At 35.9% G+C, this 20,953-nt stretch overlaps 3 protein-coding genes across 14 annotated transcripts in view; 1 reads left to right on the forward strand and 2 right to left on the reverse strand.

Moving 5' to 3' along the window:
• Nucleotides 1–7,411, reverse strand: part of LOC135170509 (protein phtf) — a 9,539-nt gene extending 2,128 nt beyond the window's left edge. The window contains exons 1-14 of one of the 3 annotated variants that reach the window (XM_064136410.1): nt 7,270–7,411; nt 7,128–7,161; nt 5,204–5,343; nt 4,915–5,123; nt 3,560–3,877; nt 3,293–3,431; nt 2,387–2,664; nt 2,151–2,305; nt 1,925–2,061; nt 1,354–1,660; nt 859–1,087; nt 677–772; nt 401–544; nt 58–153 (exon numbers count right to left, since the gene is read on the reverse strand). In XM_064136410.1, coding sequence (XP_063992480.1) covers nt 58–153; nt 401–544; nt 677–772; nt 859–1,087; nt 1,354–1,660; nt 1,925–2,061; nt 2,151–2,305; nt 2,387–2,664; nt 3,293–3,431; nt 3,560–3,877; nt 4,915–5,123; nt 5,204–5,343; nt 7,128–7,153 — 2,274 coding nt within the window. In that variant the 5' untranslated portion in view covers nt 7,154–7,161; nt 7,270–7,411. Of the gene's footprint in view, nt 1–57; nt 154–400; nt 545–676; nt 773–858; nt 1,088–1,353; nt 1,661–1,924; nt 2,062–2,150; nt 2,306–2,386; nt 2,665–3,292; nt 3,438–3,559; nt 3,878–4,914; nt 5,124–5,203; nt 5,344–7,127; nt 7,162–7,269 lie in introns of all 3 variants that reach the window. The other 2 variants (XM_064136411.1, XM_064136409.1) reach the window with 2 other exon arrangements.
• LOC135170508 (glutamate [NMDA] receptor subunit 1) overlaps nt 1–16,054 on the forward strand; it is a 25,855-nt gene extending 9,801 nt beyond the window's left edge. For 4 of the 10 annotated variants that reach the window (XM_064136402.1, XM_064136398.1, XM_064136400.1 and 1 more), the window contains 16 exons: nt 7,295–7,776; nt 8,686–9,063; nt 9,142–9,317; nt 9,676–9,927; nt 10,316–10,510; nt 11,743–11,843; nt 11,932–12,105; nt 12,381–12,494; nt 12,571–12,718; nt 12,836–13,046; nt 13,243–13,377; nt 13,470–13,627; nt 13,971–14,205; nt 14,390–14,538; nt 14,834–15,164; nt 15,361–16,054. In XM_064136402.1, coding sequence (XP_063992472.1) covers nt 9,060–9,063; nt 9,142–9,317; nt 9,676–9,927; nt 10,316–10,510; nt 11,743–11,843; nt 11,932–12,105; nt 12,381–12,494; nt 12,571–12,718; nt 12,836–13,046; nt 13,243–13,377; nt 13,470–13,627; nt 13,971–14,205; nt 14,390–14,538; nt 14,834–15,164; nt 15,361–15,860 — 2,883 coding nt within the window. In that variant the 5' untranslated portion in view covers nt 7,295–7,776; nt 8,686–9,059 and the 3' untranslated portion in view covers nt 15,861–16,054. The remainder of the gene's footprint in view (nt 1–7,294; nt 7,777–8,685; nt 9,064–9,141; nt 9,318–9,675; nt 9,928–10,315; nt 10,511–11,742; nt 11,844–11,931; nt 12,106–12,380; nt 12,495–12,570; nt 12,719–12,835; nt 13,047–13,242; nt 13,378–13,469; nt 13,628–13,970; nt 14,206–14,389; nt 14,539–14,833; nt 15,165–15,360) is intronic. The other 6 variants (XM_064136403.1, XM_064136404.1, XM_064136399.1 and 3 more) reach the window with 6 other exon arrangements.
• A 756-nt stretch (nt 16,055–16,810) lies between these two features.
• On the reverse strand, nt 16,811–19,460 carry Pix (pixie). The gene is made up of 3 exons (XM_064136412.1): nt 19,248–19,460; nt 17,279–18,844; nt 16,811–17,056 (listed from the first exon to the last, which is right to left on the reverse strand). The coding sequence occupies exons 1-3, from the start codon at nt 19,458–19,460 to the stop codon at nt 17,009–17,011; spliced, it is 1,827 nt and encodes a 608-aa protein (XP_063992482.1). The 3' UTR covers nt 16,811–17,008.
• Nucleotides 19,461–20,953: the final 1,493 nt, after the last annotated feature.

Genomic DNA, 20,953 nt, shown 5'->3' on the forward strand with positions numbered 1-20,953 from the left:
ATTTTTCTAATAAATTATTTCATGCAGTGAATTAATTTATGAGTCGAATAAATTTACCTTTATTAAGTCAGCCGCTAGCTTTAGAACACTATTTGCCACTGTGAGCTCCTCCTTCTTGTGGGGTTTTTGTTCTATTTGAAGATATAAATTTATCTGAAACAGAAGAAATGAAATATTTCGATTATTTTCTGAGAAAATACTTGTTGTTCATTTAATTTTGCTTGAAAACATCGCACTGCAAAAATTAATGCAACTCAATGACTCTATATCAATCATCTGATGGAGACATTTTTCTGGAAATTTTTCTGCCTCAATTTTTCAAAATGTGAAGTCGTCAATTCGATAATATCATCACCTCGTTTCATCGAAATTTTTTTTGCGGCCGAGTGGAATACTTTACCTGTTCAGTGATTAGCACAGAGAGATTACGATACTTCTTATTGATTTTAGTCCCAAGTGTCATGAATCTTAAGAGGTATATGCCAAGGACAAAGCTCCAGATAAGCGCTTCAATATTTGATCTCGAGTGCAGACTCCCTAAGTCCTAAAAAATTATTTCGTAGAACATAAATACGTTCATATACAGTTCCTTCATTGAGAAGGAGAAATCAGTATTTTCATGCATTCGCTATCGCCTGTGAATCCACAAAATAAATAAAAGATTTCAATAACTTGCTTTGATAAGCTCCAGGCTCACAAATGAGAGCAACAAGAGAGTGACGATAAACGCTGCAGACACGATGACGTCGACAGATCTCTGAGGTCCTCTCCTCTATTTTTTTGAGAAAAATAAAAATAAAAAATTATTCACTTGTAATATTTATGAGGTCAATGACTACTGTGATTTTTCATATTTACCTTTAGATAGGATCTGACACTGAGCCAAGTCTTGATATTTCTCACTTTGTTTAGTCTAAAATGAGGTAAATCCGATTTCCTCGCTCGTCTGGATGACGTCAAATGCGAAAAGAGCTTTGCGTACAGAAGCCTCTGTTTAAATGTTCTTTCCGCGACTGCGAGGAGGAAAAATATGAGACAGGAGAGGAGTAGTCTTTCGAATGAAAGTATTAAAACCACTGTTCGTTCCCTGAAAAAAATTAATTACCATAAATTAACACGAGTGGATGAATACTTTCTTTAGTAATACCATGAAAATTAGATGATCATTGAATCCACGAGAAGATTTTACAGAAAAAGCTGGAAAATTCGGTCGGAAATTCTATTACACTTCTACTAACTAATTTATACAACTGTATTTTAATTAACTCTTTTTCTGTTTTTTTCGTGGATGTGCCAGTCTAGAGTTAATATTGAGGCAAAAGAAAAATGGAAAAATGAAGAAAAAGTTCATACCAAAGAATGCTCCCAAAGGCGACATCAATAATTTTGCAAATGCAATCAGTGTAATTACTGAAGTCGATCAGTTCTGAATCATTCATATATATTCCGGTTGAATTACTCGCAAAATCTGAGCTGAAGTGAGCATTGAATCTTCTTATCGAAGGAATAATAGCGAGGACAATTGAGAGGACGATTCCACCATAAAAATAATCCATACTCTCCGGCATTGACTCAGCTCTCGCTATAATCGCCGAGCTTATATCCAGCACAGATAGTTCTGCCTTTTTTATGTCTCGTCGAGTCCATAACGTGCAGGAAACTGAAAGATTTTACCACATCAAACAAACACTTTGTTGTACTGCCCCAACATAAATTAATCCAACGATTGATCAAAATGATCGACCATTGAAGACGTTCCATTTCCCCTACTCCCCCTAACTATTATGAAGAATTTATCAGTTCTGCATAATTCAATTATAACTAATTTTAATTGCAATTGCAATTCTTATCTGCAAAATCCACCCTAATCACTATAAAAATAAAATATTTGCATCTAACGTGCGATGATAACGTGCGAAATTACCTCGATCAGACGTTGCACAAGAGGAGCTCAGTAGAATTGAAGGTGGCAACTCCAACTCCCATAAGAACGGATGCTCGATAAATTCGCCACATCCAAAATTAGTATCACTCTGGGGCTCAGACTGATCAAGATCAGAGCTGAAACATTGCGATTAAAAATTACAACTCACTGGAAAAAAATATTCTCATCATCCAATTATTTACTTTCGAATGAAAGCTTTGTTCACCTGTAGTTACAGTCATCACTATTTGTTGTAACACCCATCCACTCGGTGGCAGATGTTGTTGCCTCGGTTAATTGATTGGTAGCAGCTTCCTCGCATTCGCCCTCCTCCTCGCTCTCGCACTCATACTCTGTTGCTGGTCTTCCTAAGTTATGATTCTGCAAAAATTCAATTGTATTTTTGTCCATTATTTAATTGTTTATCTTCCGGAGTTTACTATGGGATAAATACCTACATACCGTTGACTGGTCACTATTATCTTTAGTCTTATCTAAAGTCATATCACTTGTTTTGTGGATTTCTCCAGAATTTGTTATATCACTGCTCTCGGAACCTCCGATCTCTGGTTTCCTGTTGAGCTCTACTTCTACGGGTATTTGTGGTCTCACTGACGCACGATCATTGTCGCTGGAGACATTTCCATTGAGACTTTCAAATCCATCATCATCTTGATGGATTGTATCACCATTTTCTGCGGGTTCATTGATATTTGGATCTGCAGAAAAATTTTGTTGGACTTCAAAAAAATATGAAAACATTATTATTATTATTATTATTATTATTATTATTATTATTATTATTATTATTATTATTAATCTGAATTATCTGTCTAAATTAGACAGATAATTCTACAATGTCTTTTCTCGCTGGATAAACCAAATGAAACTCTGGAATTTATTTATCAAATATTTCTGCTATTTGAAAAATACGGGATTCCCCCTCAAGGATATTCAAGTGTCTTTTACAATTTCGCACAAACCAGACAACAGCTTAAACAATTCTTAATTACTGAATTAGTTAATTAAATTGTGTCACTTGAATTCGAGAAAATTATGCGATTTCTTGCCATTCGATTTATATTCTGTACCAAATTATTGTGAACTTTCTGCAGAGAAAAATAAATAAATGACAATGTAAGATAGTGGACTCCGAGATTTACAGTCAGATTTACAAACTTTAAACAATAAAATCATTGAGAGACATCCGGACACTCTGGGTTGAATGGAAGTCACATAAAAACACATCAGAATGACTAATTGTTCCATTAGAAATGTAAAACGCCATTTCACTGAAGAAAAAAAAATTTTAAAAACTTTAAAATCCTCGAAAACTCAGAAATATAAGTCTGATAGTGATTCTATCACCTGCATAGTTGTTATTCACGCTCGGTAGTTCTTGTGGTGGATTGACGCGGGGTTGAGGCAATGCAGAAGACGATGGAATATTTTTATCAACAATTTTGTCATCCGAGAAAGGTCGTGGGATGGAAACAGTCGGTTCCGACTGCAACTTAAACAAAATATTATAAATTTTATATTTCGGTTAAAGTTTGTGCTTATTTCTGGCTCCAGGACCTGAGATGATACGAATTAAGATCAGCAAAAATCATTGACTTGAAAATGAAAATTTACCTGATGACTTCCCGAGGCCCTTCGCGATGCTGCTGATCCATCAATACAAACTTTCTTAGCAAATCTTACAGAGGGAATTCCCGAGTACGATTTTCCCAGGTTTTCTCCCACTGTTTCAATGGAATTCTTTCCCTTGCTGGGTCTCCTCGGTCTCAATTTTCCCGATCGAGTCCTCTCATGTCTCGATCTTCTTATTCTCGATCTGTTGGGCCCATTGATTACAGTTGGTCCTGAATTTGTTGAGACAATTTGAGAGTGGACGGTACACAGGACGAACATCATCAATGTTGGGACTAATATTTCAGTCATTGATACTATCTGCAGAGCAAAGGGATATTATTACACACTTGACCTTCCTACGCAATTTTCTTATCGAATTAATGCAGGATGGAGCGATAAATTCACCGAACATTAGTTCTATTGAGAGAACTGTAGCTTTCAAAATGAATATTTTATTACGTGAAACAGATTTACTCTAATGAAATTAGCTACCTAATTAATTAATTCTGATGAATCCCCCAAACAAATTTTTTTTTTAATTTTGTGGACCTTTTCCAGACGAAAAAATGTCTCAATAAAATGAAAAAATGGCCGACTGTTAAAATATAAATTAAAATGTCTAAGCACCTGTTTCTATTAAACTCAAATTAATTTCCATTTTTTTCAGACTTGGTAGAGTCTGAAAAGTGTTTACAACAAATATGTGAGACTTGGACATTCCTATTAATATGAAGATCATTTTTTAGCAGAACTCATTTCTTCTGTCAGTGCATACCGTACTCTGGAATTTACAATCGACGTAAAGTTGGAAACTATCGATAGGATTATTTCTATGCTCGATAAGATACGGTGAATTTTTCCTGTAATTATTAAGAGATTATCATCAATAATTGTAGTAATTATAATCAATAATGCCAGAGAAACATGGTAAGCGTTCTTGTCATAATGACATTGTTTGTAAATGTCGAATATGGGAGATAATGGTTCTATTTCAGTATTGGAAACGATGGGGGAAATTATCGAGACACTTTTTTCGCTGAAGACTTTATCTACAAATGCGAAAAAAATTTTGTTGATATTTTTTTCTTTCACCCCTTGCTTTCAAAATAAATTCCTGATTGAAAAAAATGTTACCGCAACGTGATTAATTATGTAAACAATCTATTCTCAATCCTATATATTTTCAAATTACAGTTACCTCATTTGATAATTTTTTGTTTAGTTATTTTCACTTTAAAAAAACGTTCCTGCTAATTAGAAGAGTTTGAAATTTATCGCAGCTATAATTTTTCTATTTAGATGGTTCTATTGATGAGTTATTAAATAAATAGTTTAATGAATAAATAAATTCCTACATTAGATTCACTCTGCTCCCCAGCCTTCATGTAAATAATAACATTCAGTATCTGCAGACTGTAAAGCAATAAAAATAAACAGAAGATCCTCCTACTCGTCTGTTGTGTCCACCAATTTTTATAAAATGGTAACAGCACGAGTCTCTTGATCGCAAGCCATGTGACTGTAATCAATCCGTGCTTAGGTTTCGCCTTGGGAAACGACGAGCCTGTTAAAAAATTCATTGAGTGAGTGGTTGAGTTGACCATTGACATTGAAACTTTATTAATCGGAAAATAATTAATTTACCTCGAACGAGATCCACGTCGATAAATTCGGTTTTTAATTTTGCAGTACGCATGGGAACATTGTTTAAGCCACCGAATATTCTCTGCTCCACTGTTTTTTCCCATTGTTGTTTATCATAGGTGCCTATTTTCTTCTGATACCTTTGGAGGGAAACAAATTTTTTACAATCATAAAATCGTTACTGATAATATCACTCGTGATACAATTGTTATGTCGATTATGTCGTGAATAAACGTGTGGACAATCGCATTCTTTTGTCAAGTAATTATTGCTGATAAATAAGAAGTTTGCTTCCGCATGGGATCTCTTTTTATAAATCAAACAAACTATCACTGGAAGTAATTTTTTTTTTATATTTAAGTCGAAATCAATTGATTTCGTTATGTGAAAGTCATTTCTGATGACTTCTGGAAATCACCGGACTCAGCAGAAATCATAAATAAATTAGGTAATTATGGGAATAATTACACAATCATTGATGAAAGTGAAATACAATTTTTTATTGGAGTTCAGTCACGTCATTCTGTCTGACCCTGGTGACTCGCTTATTGCACACGTCATTCGATTCTTACTATCGTATGCCTCAAACGTATTCAGTTTCTGGTTGTCTGAATCTTAGACTGAGAAGAAATTAAAGTTCGTGACTGGTCTTGCACAATAAAAACAATTTTTGTCAGGCAATTGTTGTCCGTCAAATAGTGTCTATGGACAATAAGCAAAATAATAGAATTTATTTTTATGCACGTTCTTTCATTGACTCTTAGAGAGTCAGTTAACCGGACATTCACCTTAAATTACATAAAGGGTGTGGGCCCGGTTGCACCAAACCGTGTTATGCAAATAAATCCCAGGGTAAAATTTATCCTCGGCGTCGTACTTTTTCAACATTTAATGCGGAGAATAATTTATATTTATCTTGAAGCCCGATTTAAATTAAAACTCATTTAACCTTGAGATTACATCTAATTTTTTAATCCTGAGATAAATTTGATGTTTTTCCCGGGATAAAACAATCCATCAAATATCCAAATTTACTTTTTTTTTCTTATCTGATTTTTTTGTAACCCGGAACTGGTGGATCCGGGCGATATTTTTATCTCTGTTATTAGTCGGTGGAAATGTCATTTCTTTTGTATCTTTTTGTAGTCCCCCCCCCCCCCCCCCCAAGTTCCTTTAGAACAGTAGTTATATGTTCAATTGGAAAATAATTTGCAATATGATTAAAAGAAGATTCGAACCTGATTAATAATATCTCTTAATAGATTGCAAAATTGAAGCAAAATTCAGAAGTAAAAATTCAGTAGAAACGAAAACTTGAAAGTTCTGGTTAGGATATTTGCATAGATAATCATCAGTTCTATTCATTTGTGCATTATTTATTAATAGATATTTTAATAAACATTTCTATATGAAAATCATGAAAAAAACTGCAGTTTTAAAAAAACGGTCAAATTTTTTTGGCACGTTTGAATAAATAGGAAAAACGTGCGGAACTTCGTAAATTAAAATAATTGTTTATTGTCTCCGTACATTGATTGCTTTTCATTCAAGTTGTTAACAACTTTCTGAGGAATAAAATTACGAATTTTCCTACTTTCTCAGTAAGCTTCTGCAAAAATTCAAAAAACTCTTCACAAAAATTTCTTCGTCAGTGAAAAACGATAAAACCCAAAGACAGCATATTTTTTCCTGTCGACCTGAGCTATTATTTCCCAGGAATTTACGAAAAACATGAAAAATGAGAAGACATCGTCGATAATTCCTTAACAATTCTCCTGCAAAAAACACATGAAAAACCTGCGAATGTTATCATTAAAAATGGAACTTATTTCATGAATGTGTACATCCAGAAAAAATATATTAACAGCTGCATTAACAATAAATAATATGTTATTGATTTTGCAAATATCGACTGACAACTCACCAGTAAATCAAATCATTCAATCCCATCCTGCCAACTGTAATCACACAGAATTAACGAATTACTCGTCAGTCTGACGTACCCAATTGTTGACACACTAACATACGTAATTGTAATTCAGTAGAAATAATTATTGTTTGTTCACCTCATGCAATTTCCACTTATTCCAGAGTAAAAACCTGTGATGTATCGGTACGATATGCTCGCCGAAATAATTTGGAACACTGTTTGTCAAAAAAATTGTGTGACACAAAAATATCATCACTCCGAATGGAGAAACAATGACAAATGAGAAGAAGGAAGTCAAAATGGAAAATTGAAATTCGATAAAAAGGAGCGAGGAAAGTGGCGAAACACGAAGTCAGCGAACAACTCGACTGGCACAAGACACAAGACAGCTGCAGCACACTCCGCGGTGAACAGCTTTCCCTCGGTGTATTGACGTCTACTCTACCCCTGCCAGCGAGTTGTTGTAATTGTGTTAGTACCACGCGACTCGTATCAGCTGGAAGAAGATTCTGAAAGTCAACGACAGACGGTGCTGGCCACAATGTTTGGGTGGATTTGAAAATTATTTTTCATTCACCGAGAAGGAAAATGGATAATAAAATATAAAACAAAGGGGGACAAAGGGATTCCTGCAGTTGTCTAGGTATTTTCATTTATTTCTGCTAATTATTGGAAGTGGATGATATTGAATAAAATCATCCAGGTGATTATGTCACTCATGCGATTGTTTATGTTTCTGGTCTTGAGCTTATCATCAAGTACAGAATTAACTCTGTGAGCTTTTGTATTTTCGTCTCTGAAAAATTAATGTATGGATTTATTAAAAAATCCCTAGGAATAATAAAATGCAATTAAAATATAAAATGGTATATTGTGCCTCAAGGACACATTTCGTACTTGTAGATGTTTTGACAAAAGTCATGTTTTCCTGGACGTGGTGGACATGCTATTTTTCCAAGAGCCTGGACAGGAAAGTTTGTGTGTTGCTGTCTGTAGGGCGGGAGGAAAGGGGATACGTTTTTCAAAGACAATATTTTCTGGCAAACGCAGAAATTATTTCGTAGCAGTTCAATATTCCATTAAAAATGCTGCGCAAAAATTAATATCAATGATTGAACGTGTATCCTTCTGATTAATGTGTGTACTGTGTTATATTAACATTGATAACGGTGAATTATTTGATCGATATAACGTGATATCCGCGTAAAATGAATTTAATCTTGTTCTCTGTACCGAAAATAAATTTTTTAAATTAATAATAATTACATATCCTACAAATTGCAGATATAGCTATTGAATATCATATTTTTGGATATTATAAGTTGTTTATATGTGAGATTAAAAATATTTTGAGGTAATTTTAAACATGAAGGGACCGAGCCTTTATAAAAAAAGTCACGAGATCAAAAATGCTTTACTGCAATGACATCGAAATATAATATCGGGGGAGGGGGGGGGGAGTTGATAATCCTAGATTACGTCCTTTTCGTGCTTTCTCTGCATTCAGAGCGAAGAGGGTTTCACTCCCTAATCAATTTTTGGAAATTTTCAGGAATTTTCTAAAGTCCGTTTTTCCATTTTTCACGTTTTTCTTGGCTCCTGGGCCTCGTAGAGCAAAAGGGCCTGAATCGGGGATCACCCCGTTTGTCGAGGATATCTTGAAAAATATTGTAGACAGCACAATAAAACAAATGGCCTGGACTCGCGAGTGCGCAGCATCCCTCTGGATCAATGAAATAGAGATTGTCCCACCGAGTCTCCAGTATCGGGCAACAACGTCTGAGGCATTCGGGCTGTGGCAGCCCCGATGGACTGACACACTTGTAAATATTTACATTTCGATTAAGGGGTGACACACCCCATAATCACCTCCACATTTCGGAACTAATGAATTTATTCAGAAAAATCTAATTAAATAATCGCCGTATGTGTGAGTCACTTGGGAGATAATCGGCCACGTTAAAGGTCTGGGGGAATTAATTTATTTATTGTACTGTGAGAATTGCAGTGTCGAACCAATCAACAACAATGGAGCGCGCCGTGAAGACAATGCTCTTGTGGTTTATTGTTTTCATCGTTTATACGAGATCCTCTGAGGCAGTCGAGGGCAATCCGATGTATTATAAAATCGGTGGAGTATTGTCCAACAATGCCAGCCAGAATCACTTCAAGAAGACGTTGGATGTGAGTGCTCGTCGTTAATGAATTAGTTCGGTTGATTTTGATGGTTTAATTGGCTTCGAGATTAGTGAAGGTATCGAACGTCCTCGGGATTTAGTTTGAGTTGGGAAAGGGCGTGAGACATTATTCCGATCTAAAATTGAAAAATAAGATCAGGAATTTTAATTGATGTTCAATAAACAAACAATTTCCATGATTTTTCTTTCAATTTTCTTTGTGCCTCGACCTATTGACTCTTTTAACGCATTTCCCGTTGACAAATCTCTGGACTTGAGGGAGAACTTCGTAATTATCTTCGAAGATTGGTCTGATTGGAAAACTGCAATGGGTTTCACTCAGTTCAATTATTTTATGTTTGCAGAATCTCAATTTTGATCTGCAATACGTCAACAAGGGTGTTGTCTTCTACAGCGTGGTCATTGGAATGGACTCGAATCCGATTAGAACAGCTTTGAGTGTCTGCAAGTCTCTGATTGTTGAGAGAGTTTATGCAGTTGTCGTATCCCATCCATTGACTGGAGATCTCTCACCCGCTGCTGTGTCGTACACCAGCGGATTCTATCACATTCCAGTTATTGGGATTTCTTCCCGCGATTCTGCGTTTTCGGATAAGGTGAGTTGTATGCAAATTTGTTTATTGTGGAATTAATTGTTCATTCAGAAGACAATCATTGCTATATTCACAAACATTAAGAACTAGTATAGAAAATAATAAAAAAAATTAGTACATAAAAAAGTAAATAAAAAAAACTAATATACATTTTTAAAGATTTCGAATTCGATTTGGTACAATATTTTCAAAAATCTCTCCCCCACATCTCCACCACAATTTATTTTTCTTCTAGAGAATTTTTGGAGTCATCGGGGAGATCTTCTGAGGATCTGTCGATGATTTTTATGCTGATTTCTGAATAATTTTGAACAGATAAATTTTTTTAGGCTCAGGATATCCTGAGTTTCCAACCCTTGGGACATTAAATACCGACAATTTATTCTTCCAGAACATCCACGTGTCTTTTCTTCGCACAGTACCACCCTACTCTCATCAAGCAGATGTGTGGGTCGAGTTGCTCAAGCACTTCAACTACATGAAAGTCATCTTCATTCATTCATCAGACACAGACGGAAGAGCTCTTCTCGGGCGTTTTCAAACCACATCGCAGAGCCTCGAGGACGACGTAGAGATCAAAGTACATGTGGGTTGGGCACTCTAATTTCGCACGCGCATCCGTGTGATATTTGAGTGGTTTTGTCCATCTAGATCTTGTTTCTGCACGCTTTATAGCGAAATCTCACTGTGACCCTGAGTCTGTCACGATGATTCATCGAATTCAACACCGAAGATTCACATTTATGTCGAACTTAAGGGGCGGATGATATTTTCTACAGATCATAATCCTCTTGTATTGCACGATTTTGTTATTACAATTTCATCGCGTTTAGACAATTTGTCAATTAATTCATTGTGCTTATCATTAATTATACTAATATCGTATAATATTAGTATAATGTTATATCATATTCGTCAATGAATTTATTATTGTGCTGCATCGGCAGCAGGAACACCACCGACTCATGGGATTGATTTTTTTTAAGTATTTTTTTAACATCTTTTTTATTGTTATTTTACTGGGAGAGTGTAAGTATCACACGTGAGGAACGATTGTTTATACAATCAATTTACAATGTTTAGATGAAGATGAAATGTTGCATGGTATGTATGTGAAAATATTTTATTAATAATGATGATTATTTTGTGATAGTGGATATTTCACGGAAAACTGGTTATTTCGAAGTTTTGAAACGTTGCAAATGAAAATGGAAAAAGGGCGCATTCGTTGGCAAATTATATTAGTTTTTTGTTATTTTTATGTCGATTCTGTCGATAAATCTTTTAATAGGAAGTCATTATTTAATAGAAAAATTTTCATGAGATCGTCTGACGTTGAATTTTCATATCGTAAGATGAACATTGATTAAACATTGTTCAATAAATATAAATAGGTAAATGACATTTTTGGCAATGAAGACGTTGATAGATTGACACGTGGAATTCCCTAAGAGCGAAGTTTTCAATAAAATCGACGAAAATTGATAGAATTTTCAATAGTCCAGTGGGTGCGCAATAAAATTTTCTATCGAATTCAGAAGTTTCGCTGACAATTTTTGGTACATGTGAAAATATGTGATACGTTTTACTATTCATTTTATAAATTAATTAATCTGAAACAAGTTATAGCCGATGAGAATGATCTGCGTTGCAATGTAGTGCCAATTTTCCTTGATCGATTGCAGTTTTCTGTTTCCATTTGCTTTTTTGAGTCCAGGAATATACATATTTTTCTTTCTATTCTTTTTTATGTTGTAGATAATTCTATAAAAAAATTCTGGTGTATTATATAATAAATGAATTTCTGATGGTGAACAGGTGGAATCTGTCATTGAGTTCGAGCCAGGATTGGAAAATTTTTCTCAGCAGCTGATGGATACGAAAAATGCACAGGCCAGGGTAATTCTCATGTATGCAAGGTACCAACAATTTTAATAGTGAATAACAAATAATAAACAATTCCTTAAAATTTTCTCACAAATTACTCATTTCATTCTTTGTTTTTAGTCGCAAAGATGCGGAAGTAATCTTCAGGGATGCAGCAGCATTGAACATGACAGGACCAGGATATGTTTGGATTGTGACAGAGCAAGCCCTTGATGCTCCTAACGCTCCTGAGGGACTTCTCGGATTGAAATTAATTAATTCCACGGACGAAAGGGCACATCTTAAGGACAGCTTGTAAGTACTCCTTCCCTGCAATTAATTGCCCACCCATAGGACGGACGCAAGAGAAACCTAACAAATTCTCTAGATAATTATCTCGACCAAATTACAATAGAATTATATGTCTCTATAAATAATTTTCTTCAGATATTTTTTTATAAAATTTTCTTGGCTCCAGTTCCGTGATTTATTTTCATTTTAAATGATGTTGCACTTCGTCAACGAATTCGTAACTTCCCCCAATTAACAATTCCCCCTTAATTAGTATTTATCTAGTTTTTTTTGCGCAGATACGTTTTAGTCTCTGCCCTTCGAGAGATGAACCTCACAAAAACAATTACTGAAGCTCCAAAGGACTGTGATAAATCCGGATCTATCTGGGAGACAGGAAAGGAGTTGTTTGGGTTTGTAAATTGAATCAAAGCGTTAGAGTTCTAAATGGAGCGGAAATGTTCATTGAATTTCATATAATCCTCGCAGATTCATTCGTAAACAAGTTCTGGAGAGGGGTGAGACTGGTCGTGTAGCTTTTGATGACAATGGAGATCGAATTTATGCTGAATATGATATAATTAATATCAGAGAACACGGGGAGCGAGTTTCTGCAGGTCAATATTTCTATTCATCGGTGAGTTATTACATTTTATACTGAATTATTATTCTTAATTATTGATTGTTGATGTAGATCATTGAGATCTAAATTCAATGAACAAAACTGACTATTTAGTAATAATTATCATTTTAGGAAACTCTGAGGATGAGACTCAGCGTGAACGAGACAACAATAACCTGGCCAGGTCGGCTTAAAACTAAGCCCGAGGGTTTTATGATTCCAACTCATCTCAAAGTCCTCACAATCGAAGAAAAACCATTCGTTTACGTTCGAGCCACCGAAAGTGCTGATTGTCTTCCTGATGAGATCCCTTGTCCTCACTTCAATACTTCGGAACACGATGGTAATTTTATTTTCATTAAAACGTAGTGATGAAATCATTAAGAACATTCAAAAATCACTTACAGTCTAATACCTTTCCATATCATTATTTTTTATAAACATTCGTTGTCTATAAATAATTAATTGAAATGAATTAAACTCTCCCAAATTTATGCTACGAAAAACGCTTTAAATTTTCATTCTTTTCAATTTTTTAGTCACACGTCTCTACTGCTGCAAAGGTTATTGCATAGATCTTCTGAAAGAACTCTCCAAGACCATCAACTTCACTTACAGTCTCGCGTTGTCACCAGACGGCCAGTTTGGAAGTTACATGATAAAAGATAGCAGCAGTAAGTTCAGCAATTCAAACAAAAGGGCAGGTGGCTTAGATAAAATAAATCTGTTTGAATTTCGAAAAATGCATGAATTATTTTTCCTCCAGCAGGCGGAAAGAAGGAGTGGACTGGATTGATCGGCGAACTTGTTAATGAACGCGCAGATATGATCGTCGCTCCTTTGACCATAAGTCCAGAACGAGCTGAGTTTATTGAATTCAGTAAACCCTTCAAGTATCAGGGCATCACCATCTTAGAAAAAAAAGTATGAACTGAATGGGTGTCAATCATTATTTTTTAATATATTTGTTAGATATTTATCATGAAATGATGAATCCTGTGATGGTGAGGGCTTGCAAATCTTCTACATTGGTACGCACATACACACACATATAGACATCTCTTGATAAATTATATATAAAGACGAGAATTTTATATATTAGATTGGAAAGATCTTGAAACGTAAAGATTTGATGGAAGACTCGATATTAATTAATTAATTGGCAATGTCAATCGTAATTATTGAATCAATGATTATCCCAATTACTCAATAATCAATTGTTGATTTAAAAAATCGTATAAAATAGTACATTCAATATTTTTTCCAGCCTTCTAGGTCATCAACATTGGTATCTTTTCTTCAACCATTCAGCAACACTCTCTGGTTCCTGGTGATGGTGTCGGTGCACGTGGTGGCGCTTGTCCTGTACCTCCTTGACCGGTTCTCACCATTCGGGAGGTTCAGGCTGGCTAACACTGACAGTACCGAGGAGGACGCACTCAATCTCTCCAGCGCTATTTGGTTTGCTTGGGGCGTTTTACTCAACAGTGGAATTGGAGAAGGTTTTTATTATTTTTTATTCTCCGATTGGCGATTGATTTGTGCTCAGTATTTTCCACCATTATATATTCAGTCATCCAATTATTAGAAAGTAATTTGTTTATTACATGAAGAAAGGATAAATACTTAATAGAAATACTCTTGAACAATAAATACTTAAAATTGTGCAAATAATTATCATCAAAGGTACACCAAGAAGTTTCTCAGCAAGAGTTCTTGGCATGGTCTGGGCTGGATTTGCGATGATAATTGTAGCATCGTATACTGCCAATTTGGCTGCTTTCCTCGTCCTGGAACGACCGAAGACAAAGCTCTCAGGAATTAATGACGCAAGGGTCAGTTAATTAATCTACCAATCCATAATTGCTCAATTACTACCATTAACTTGTTTACAATGTCTGAAAAATTGATTAGATCGTGCTTTTCCCTTCGTTTCCCCTTCTCTTTGTTACATCTTTTTCCCTTCTCAAGTCCCTTATATTATTCTTGGTCACAACTTGTTGCATATTTTATACATATTCCATATTGCAATTATATTGTTAAACGTTTTAGACAAGAGGATGAAACAAGTTCACCCCATAAACTTTATTACATTCCCAAAACATTTTGAATAATAAAAATTGATTGCAGCTACGAAATACGATGGAAAATCTGACCTGTGCTACGGTGAAGGGCTCAGCGGTTGACATGTACTTCAGGAGACAAGTAGAATTATCCAACATGTATCGAACAATGGAGGCAAATAATTACGACACTGCTGAGGATGCGATACAGGACGTGAAGATTGGCAAGTTGATGGCATTTATCTGGGACAGTTCCAGGCTCGAATTTGAAGCAGCTAAGGACTGCGAATTGGTCACTGCTGGGGAGCTCTTTGGAAGATCTGGATATGGGATAGGATTGCAGAAAGGATCTCCCTGGGCTGATGCTGTTACCCTGGCTATTTTAGATTTTCACGAAAGTGAGACAATCTTATGTTCTATCTAATAATACGAAAAATAGTATATCCATTACATTTTTTTATCAATAAATCAATAGACATCCGGCAGAACGACTTAATGACTCTTGTCGATTTTTCTAAAATTTGTCTTGAGTCATCGTGACCTTGAGATTCTTCATAAATTCCCCCATTAATCCTAACGTTATTAATTATTCAGGTGGATTCATGGAAACTCTTGACAAGAACTGGATACTCCAGCGTAATCTCCAGCAATGTGAACAATTTGAAAAGGCCCCGAACACTCTGGGCCTGAAGAACATGGCAGGAGTCTTCATACTCGTTGGCGTCGGGATAATCGGTGGCATTGGGTTAATAGTAATCGAGATGATATACAAAAAACATCAGATTAAGAAGCAAAAACGACTGGAGCTTGCCAGACATGCAGCTGAAAAATGGCGTGGTGCAATCGAGAGACGAAAGACTGTGAGAGCTTCGATGCCAGCAGCACAACGAAGAATTCAAAATGGTCTGAATGATCCTACCACTGTCAGTCTCGCTGTTGATGCTATTTCAAGATCTGGATTACCACCGAGAAGTCCTGGAAGAGCCTGGCCAGGAGACAGTGACATCAGGCAACGCACCTCATCTCGACAGGACGATTCCATGCGACTATCTCCCGCTGCCTACACAGTCGATGTATCACATCTCATTGTTTAGACTCATTGTTTAGACTCATGAGAAAAATTCATTGTTTTTAAAGATTATTCATGAGGCATAATTTAATGTACTAATGTAAAGAATCCCCCAAGACTAAAAAAAACCTGATGATATGCCGGAGGGGCGATTACTCGGTTATTGCGAATGTATGAGAAAATTTATTTGAAATAATAAATGCGTTTGTTGAGAAATTCTACGAGTTTTTTACGAATTTTATTGGGTAACTAGCGCCTACGTTGATATCTGTTTTGCATTTATACTTTTTAATTTTACGCATGAAAATACTTCTGTGTTCACTAATCAATTTCCAAAGAATTAATTATGGCCATGAAGTAATTAAGTATCTCCACTAATCCGCCATGTGTCACTGGTGACCCATATCGCTTTGTATATAAGATTTCGCCGCTTGTTTACATCGACATTAAAATACAGAACTTCAAATAGTGATAATAATAATAATACTGATATGATTATTATGAATTATTATGATGAATGTGCAGAATCTGAAGGTCTCGCCAGGCAGAATTTTACTGCAGAAAAAATACTCCGAGTACTTGAATATTTTCAAGAGTATAAAACAAATTCTCGTTTAATGTTTCCCATTGTTTATGTATAAATGGAATATATTGGCAAAAAAAATGAGCTTTTATAAGAACTCAGAATACCGTTATTTTAAATGGTGTATCGTTGTTGAATAATTTTTGTTACATGATATACAAATAAATAATTGGAATCAATAAGTTCAACAATTGTCCATGAGAAATCTTTCACTTTATGATTATAGATATATAACAATTTGCCAATTTGGAAAAACTGCCAAATTATGTTGTGAAAAAAAAACAATCGATATTAGTTGAAATATACGTACAAAATATTCTAAAAAATTAATATTTTCAATGAGAATCGATGGGATCGATGACAGTTCTGAATAAGAACACAGATGAAAACTATTTAAATTCATTCACTGAAGTTAATATCTTGTTTGCCAATTTTTATTACACATCCTTCTCCAATATTCATATATATTCATTGACGTATTATTTATTCAATCAATTGTAAGTTGGCAGCAGCTGATGATTTTCATTTACTTCAGTGATTTGCAACTACCGTCCGAGGTAAAATGCAAACATTGCGAATGTTTTTTTCCATTACTCCTCCAAGAAGAAGTACTGTCCGGCGCGTTTTTGATCCAAATCCTGTGCGAAGAAGCAACAATATTAATTGAGTAATATAAAAAATAATAAAAATAAGGCAATTGTTCACCGTAAATATTTGGTTCGCTGTTTAAAGTGATTTTCGAAGAGAATAAGATAGAAATAAAAATTTGGTAAATTTTTTAACATAAATTTTTAGAATCATGAGAGTCAGTCATTGCCCAATAATCATAGCCCTCAGTAATAAAATAAACCATTAAGTACCTTCACAGACTGGCTCTTATTAATCCTGGGCCTGAAGTTATTAGGATCCCGCCTAAAAGTGATCCCCAAAAGTTCCAAAAATCGATTCATCCCATTCAACAAAGACTGGGGTGTGTGAGCAGTGGTATTCAACGATGGTTCACCCGAAAAAACAATGACTCTGTCAGCAAGATACGTAGCCATTATAAAATCGTGCTCCACAACAAATCCAGTCTTCTTGGCATGCAAGATAAATCGTTTAATGACTTTAGCAGCGACTAAACGTTGTTCAGAATCCAGGTAAGCTGATGGTTCATCAATAAGATAGACATCAGCAGGTTTTCCAAGACAAAGTGCCAGTGCAACTCTCTGCAATTCACCACCAGACAGATTCTGCACCTCTTGATCCATAATATCATCGATCTTCAAAGGCTTCATGACATCAGTAATAAATTGTGGATGAACATAAGCATCACGAATTTTTTCATGAAGCAGCTGCCTGACAATTCCTTGACTCTTGGGACTTATTTTCTGTGGTTTATAACTGATGTGCAACATGGGAATGTTTCCAGAGCCCTCATCTGGGGGTAAATTACCAGCCAACATCCTGATGAAAGTGGTTTTACCAGTTCCATTCTCCCCAAGGAGCACAAGTATTTCCGAATCAGTGAACTGTCCCTTCTCCACATTGAGACTGAATGATCCCATGGTTTTGGTCATTGCTGGATACTCATAATGATTCATTCGTTTGACTTCCTCCTCTGTGCAGCTCTCAGAAACTTTGAAAACGAGTGATTCTTCCCTAAAACGGAGATTCTCAGTTGGCACAAAACCATCCAGGAAGATGTTGATACCTTCGCGAACTGAGAAGGGCATAGTGACGACTCCGTAGGCACCAGGAACCCCATACAGACAGCAGATAAAGTCGGACAGATAATCCAGGACTGACAAGTCGTGTTCAACGACGATTATGAATTTATCGGGATGAATCAGTGATCTTATCGTCACTGCAGCGTTCAAACGTTGTTTAACATCGAGGTAGGACGATGGTTCGTCAAACATGAAGATGTCACCGTCCTGAATGCACACCATTGCGCAGGCAAATCGCTGGAGTTCACCACCAGACAGTGCCTGAATTTCTCTGTCACGAATGTGAGTCAGATCCAGCATTTTGCATATCTCCTGTTGCTTGTTGCACTCGTCCTTTTTATCCAGAAGTTGCTGAACTGTTCCCTTGACAGCTTTGGGTATTTGATCGACGTACTGGGGCTTAATGAGGGCTTTCAAATCGTCTTCGAGAATTTTCGTGAAATAATTTTGTAACTCTGAGCCTCGAAAGTGACTGAGAATTTCTGTCCAGTCTGGGGGATCGGAGAAACGGCCGAGATTTGGCTTCTGTTTACCGGCGAGAATTTTCAGAGCTGTTGATTTACCAATTCCGTTGGTACCTACGAGCCCTAGAACCTCACCGGGACGGGGAATTGGGAGCCGGTGGAGTTTGAAGGAATTTTTCGAGTATCTGTGGGTTGTCTCCTTCTCCAAGTTGCTCGGCAGATTTATTATCGATATCGCCTCGAATGGACATTTCTGGAAAGGAAATTGTGATTTTACCAGAGTGAAAAAGTAATTCACAGCTTGTTAATTCTAAATTTACTTTAATAATCCCATTTTGTTGTTCTGTTTCAAAATCAATACTTCCATTCATACACTAATAATTCACCTGACAGTAAATCACTTTCAACTCCCTCTACCCTCTCCCCAATTACCTGGAAATATCTACAAAGTTGAGAGGGATATTGAACGTTCCCTAACCTCTTACCTCTTTTGAAGATCTCATTCAGAACTTTAAAAAAGATTTTGATAGAAACTCTGCTGTCGCCCTCAGATTTAGAAATATTTCCTGATAACTGGCCATGTTCTACGTCCACTTGTTCATTTTTATTTTCAGTACTTCCCTCATTAAATTAATTAATAGAATTAATCAACTCACCTTAACACAAATACCACATCCAATACACAATTCTTCAGATATGGAAGCTATTTTGCTGTTTGGAGTGACTTCAATGCAAAGTTTTCCCATTCTAACAACTGGACACGAGCGTTTGCATTCCTGTCTGCATCTTTTTGGTTTACACTTGTCGGAATTGACGATTGCAATTCTCGTCAACCGATCGGTCTCCTCCATTGATCTTTTGGGTGGCATTGTGACACTTCTGCTGGGCTAGGCCTCCACTTCAAGGACAATAATACAAAATTAATATAATTCAATGATCAATGCAATGGCTGAGTGGATATCCCGTGAGGGAAACAGAGGAAAGGTCCACAGATGGTAAACCTAACCTATATGTTTGACCATTAAGCATGCTCTCAACATATGTCGATAGAATGTATCACGGTTTCTCAGGTTTTATCGTGTTCACGAAGTTTGTTAGCATTTTCTGTGAATTATTTCAATGGATTGAGGGACAATTGGGGCTTTTTTTACCTGTCAAGTGACGAAACGTGGAGCTGAACTCTAGCACTGCTGGCTCTCAATGGCACAACGAGAGGGGAAAGGGATGAAAAGAGAAAACGACCATTGGAGTTCTACCTATCACACTACCACAACCATTCGGGTCCGCAGTATTCACCTGTCGCGAATTTATATTCGCAAAAGGTTTCTACACAGGATTTTTCGACATTTTAATTTGGGGAGATTAAATCAGATTTATTGTCCACTGATTAACGAATTTCTATGTCAACTGAATATATTATTAATTATTAGTTTAAAAGATAAAGATGATGATTTTCAGCCTTTCATCTCTGCCATTTCATGTCAATTTTCATCAATTTATTGATGAAAGTCAATTAAGCTAGATGTTATTTTTAATAATATAAGTTTTTTATTGATGTATAATTAAATCCATCTGAAACATGACATTTTTATTGGTTTATTATTGTTGCAATATCGGATATTTGTTTCGAGGATACCGCGGTTGTCTCTAGAACTGGGAGTCGGTACATAGCAGATGGGGAATTTCTAACAATCGAAGATGGAGTCGAAACTGGGGCCAATTAACGACATTCATTAACCTGCATCATATTACACCTAATTACCATTAGGATGGCACCTCCATGCCGACAGGAATGTATCAGTAGTGACCTCCCGGTGCCATATTTGTCCACTAGCCAACAGACAAATAAATGAGTCACATCTACAACCGATTTTCTATGGATATGGAGTGAAACTGTCGAAAATTATGAAATTTCACTGATTTGCCGGTGAAACTCATGTTGGATTTTTAATCATCTGTTTACTAATGAGTGAGAAGCTCACGAGCATTAAAAAATAATTAATATATGTGGAATACCTCCCTGTAACCGAGGCTAGTGTATTGTTCTTAAAAACCGTGGCACAACATGGTGAGTATTTTGTTTAGCTTCTTTCGACGTTTGAGGTTAGGTTCGAATATGTTTACATTGGTTTTTATCCCGAGTGATAGTTGATAATCAACACTGTTATGTTTATTTAATTATTGCAGTATTCTCTCATCCATAAAACCGAAAATGCTCACGACGACAGCATTTGGACGTGTGCGTGGGGCAAACCCAAACGAAAAAAGGAAAGTAATGCTGACAATGAAGACTCGAGGTAATGATAGTTGTCTATTTGAAAAATTGTTATTGGAATATTCACTACGATTTATTCGTGGATCG

The sequence above is a fragment of the Diachasmimorpha longicaudata genome, chromosome 17 (genome assembly GCF_034640455.1).
Source record: "Diachasmimorpha longicaudata isolate KC_UGA_2023 chromosome 17, iyDiaLong2, whole genome shotgun sequence".
NCBI classification, from domain to species: Eukaryota; Metazoa; Arthropoda; class Insecta; order Hymenoptera; family Braconidae; genus Diachasmimorpha; species Diachasmimorpha longicaudata.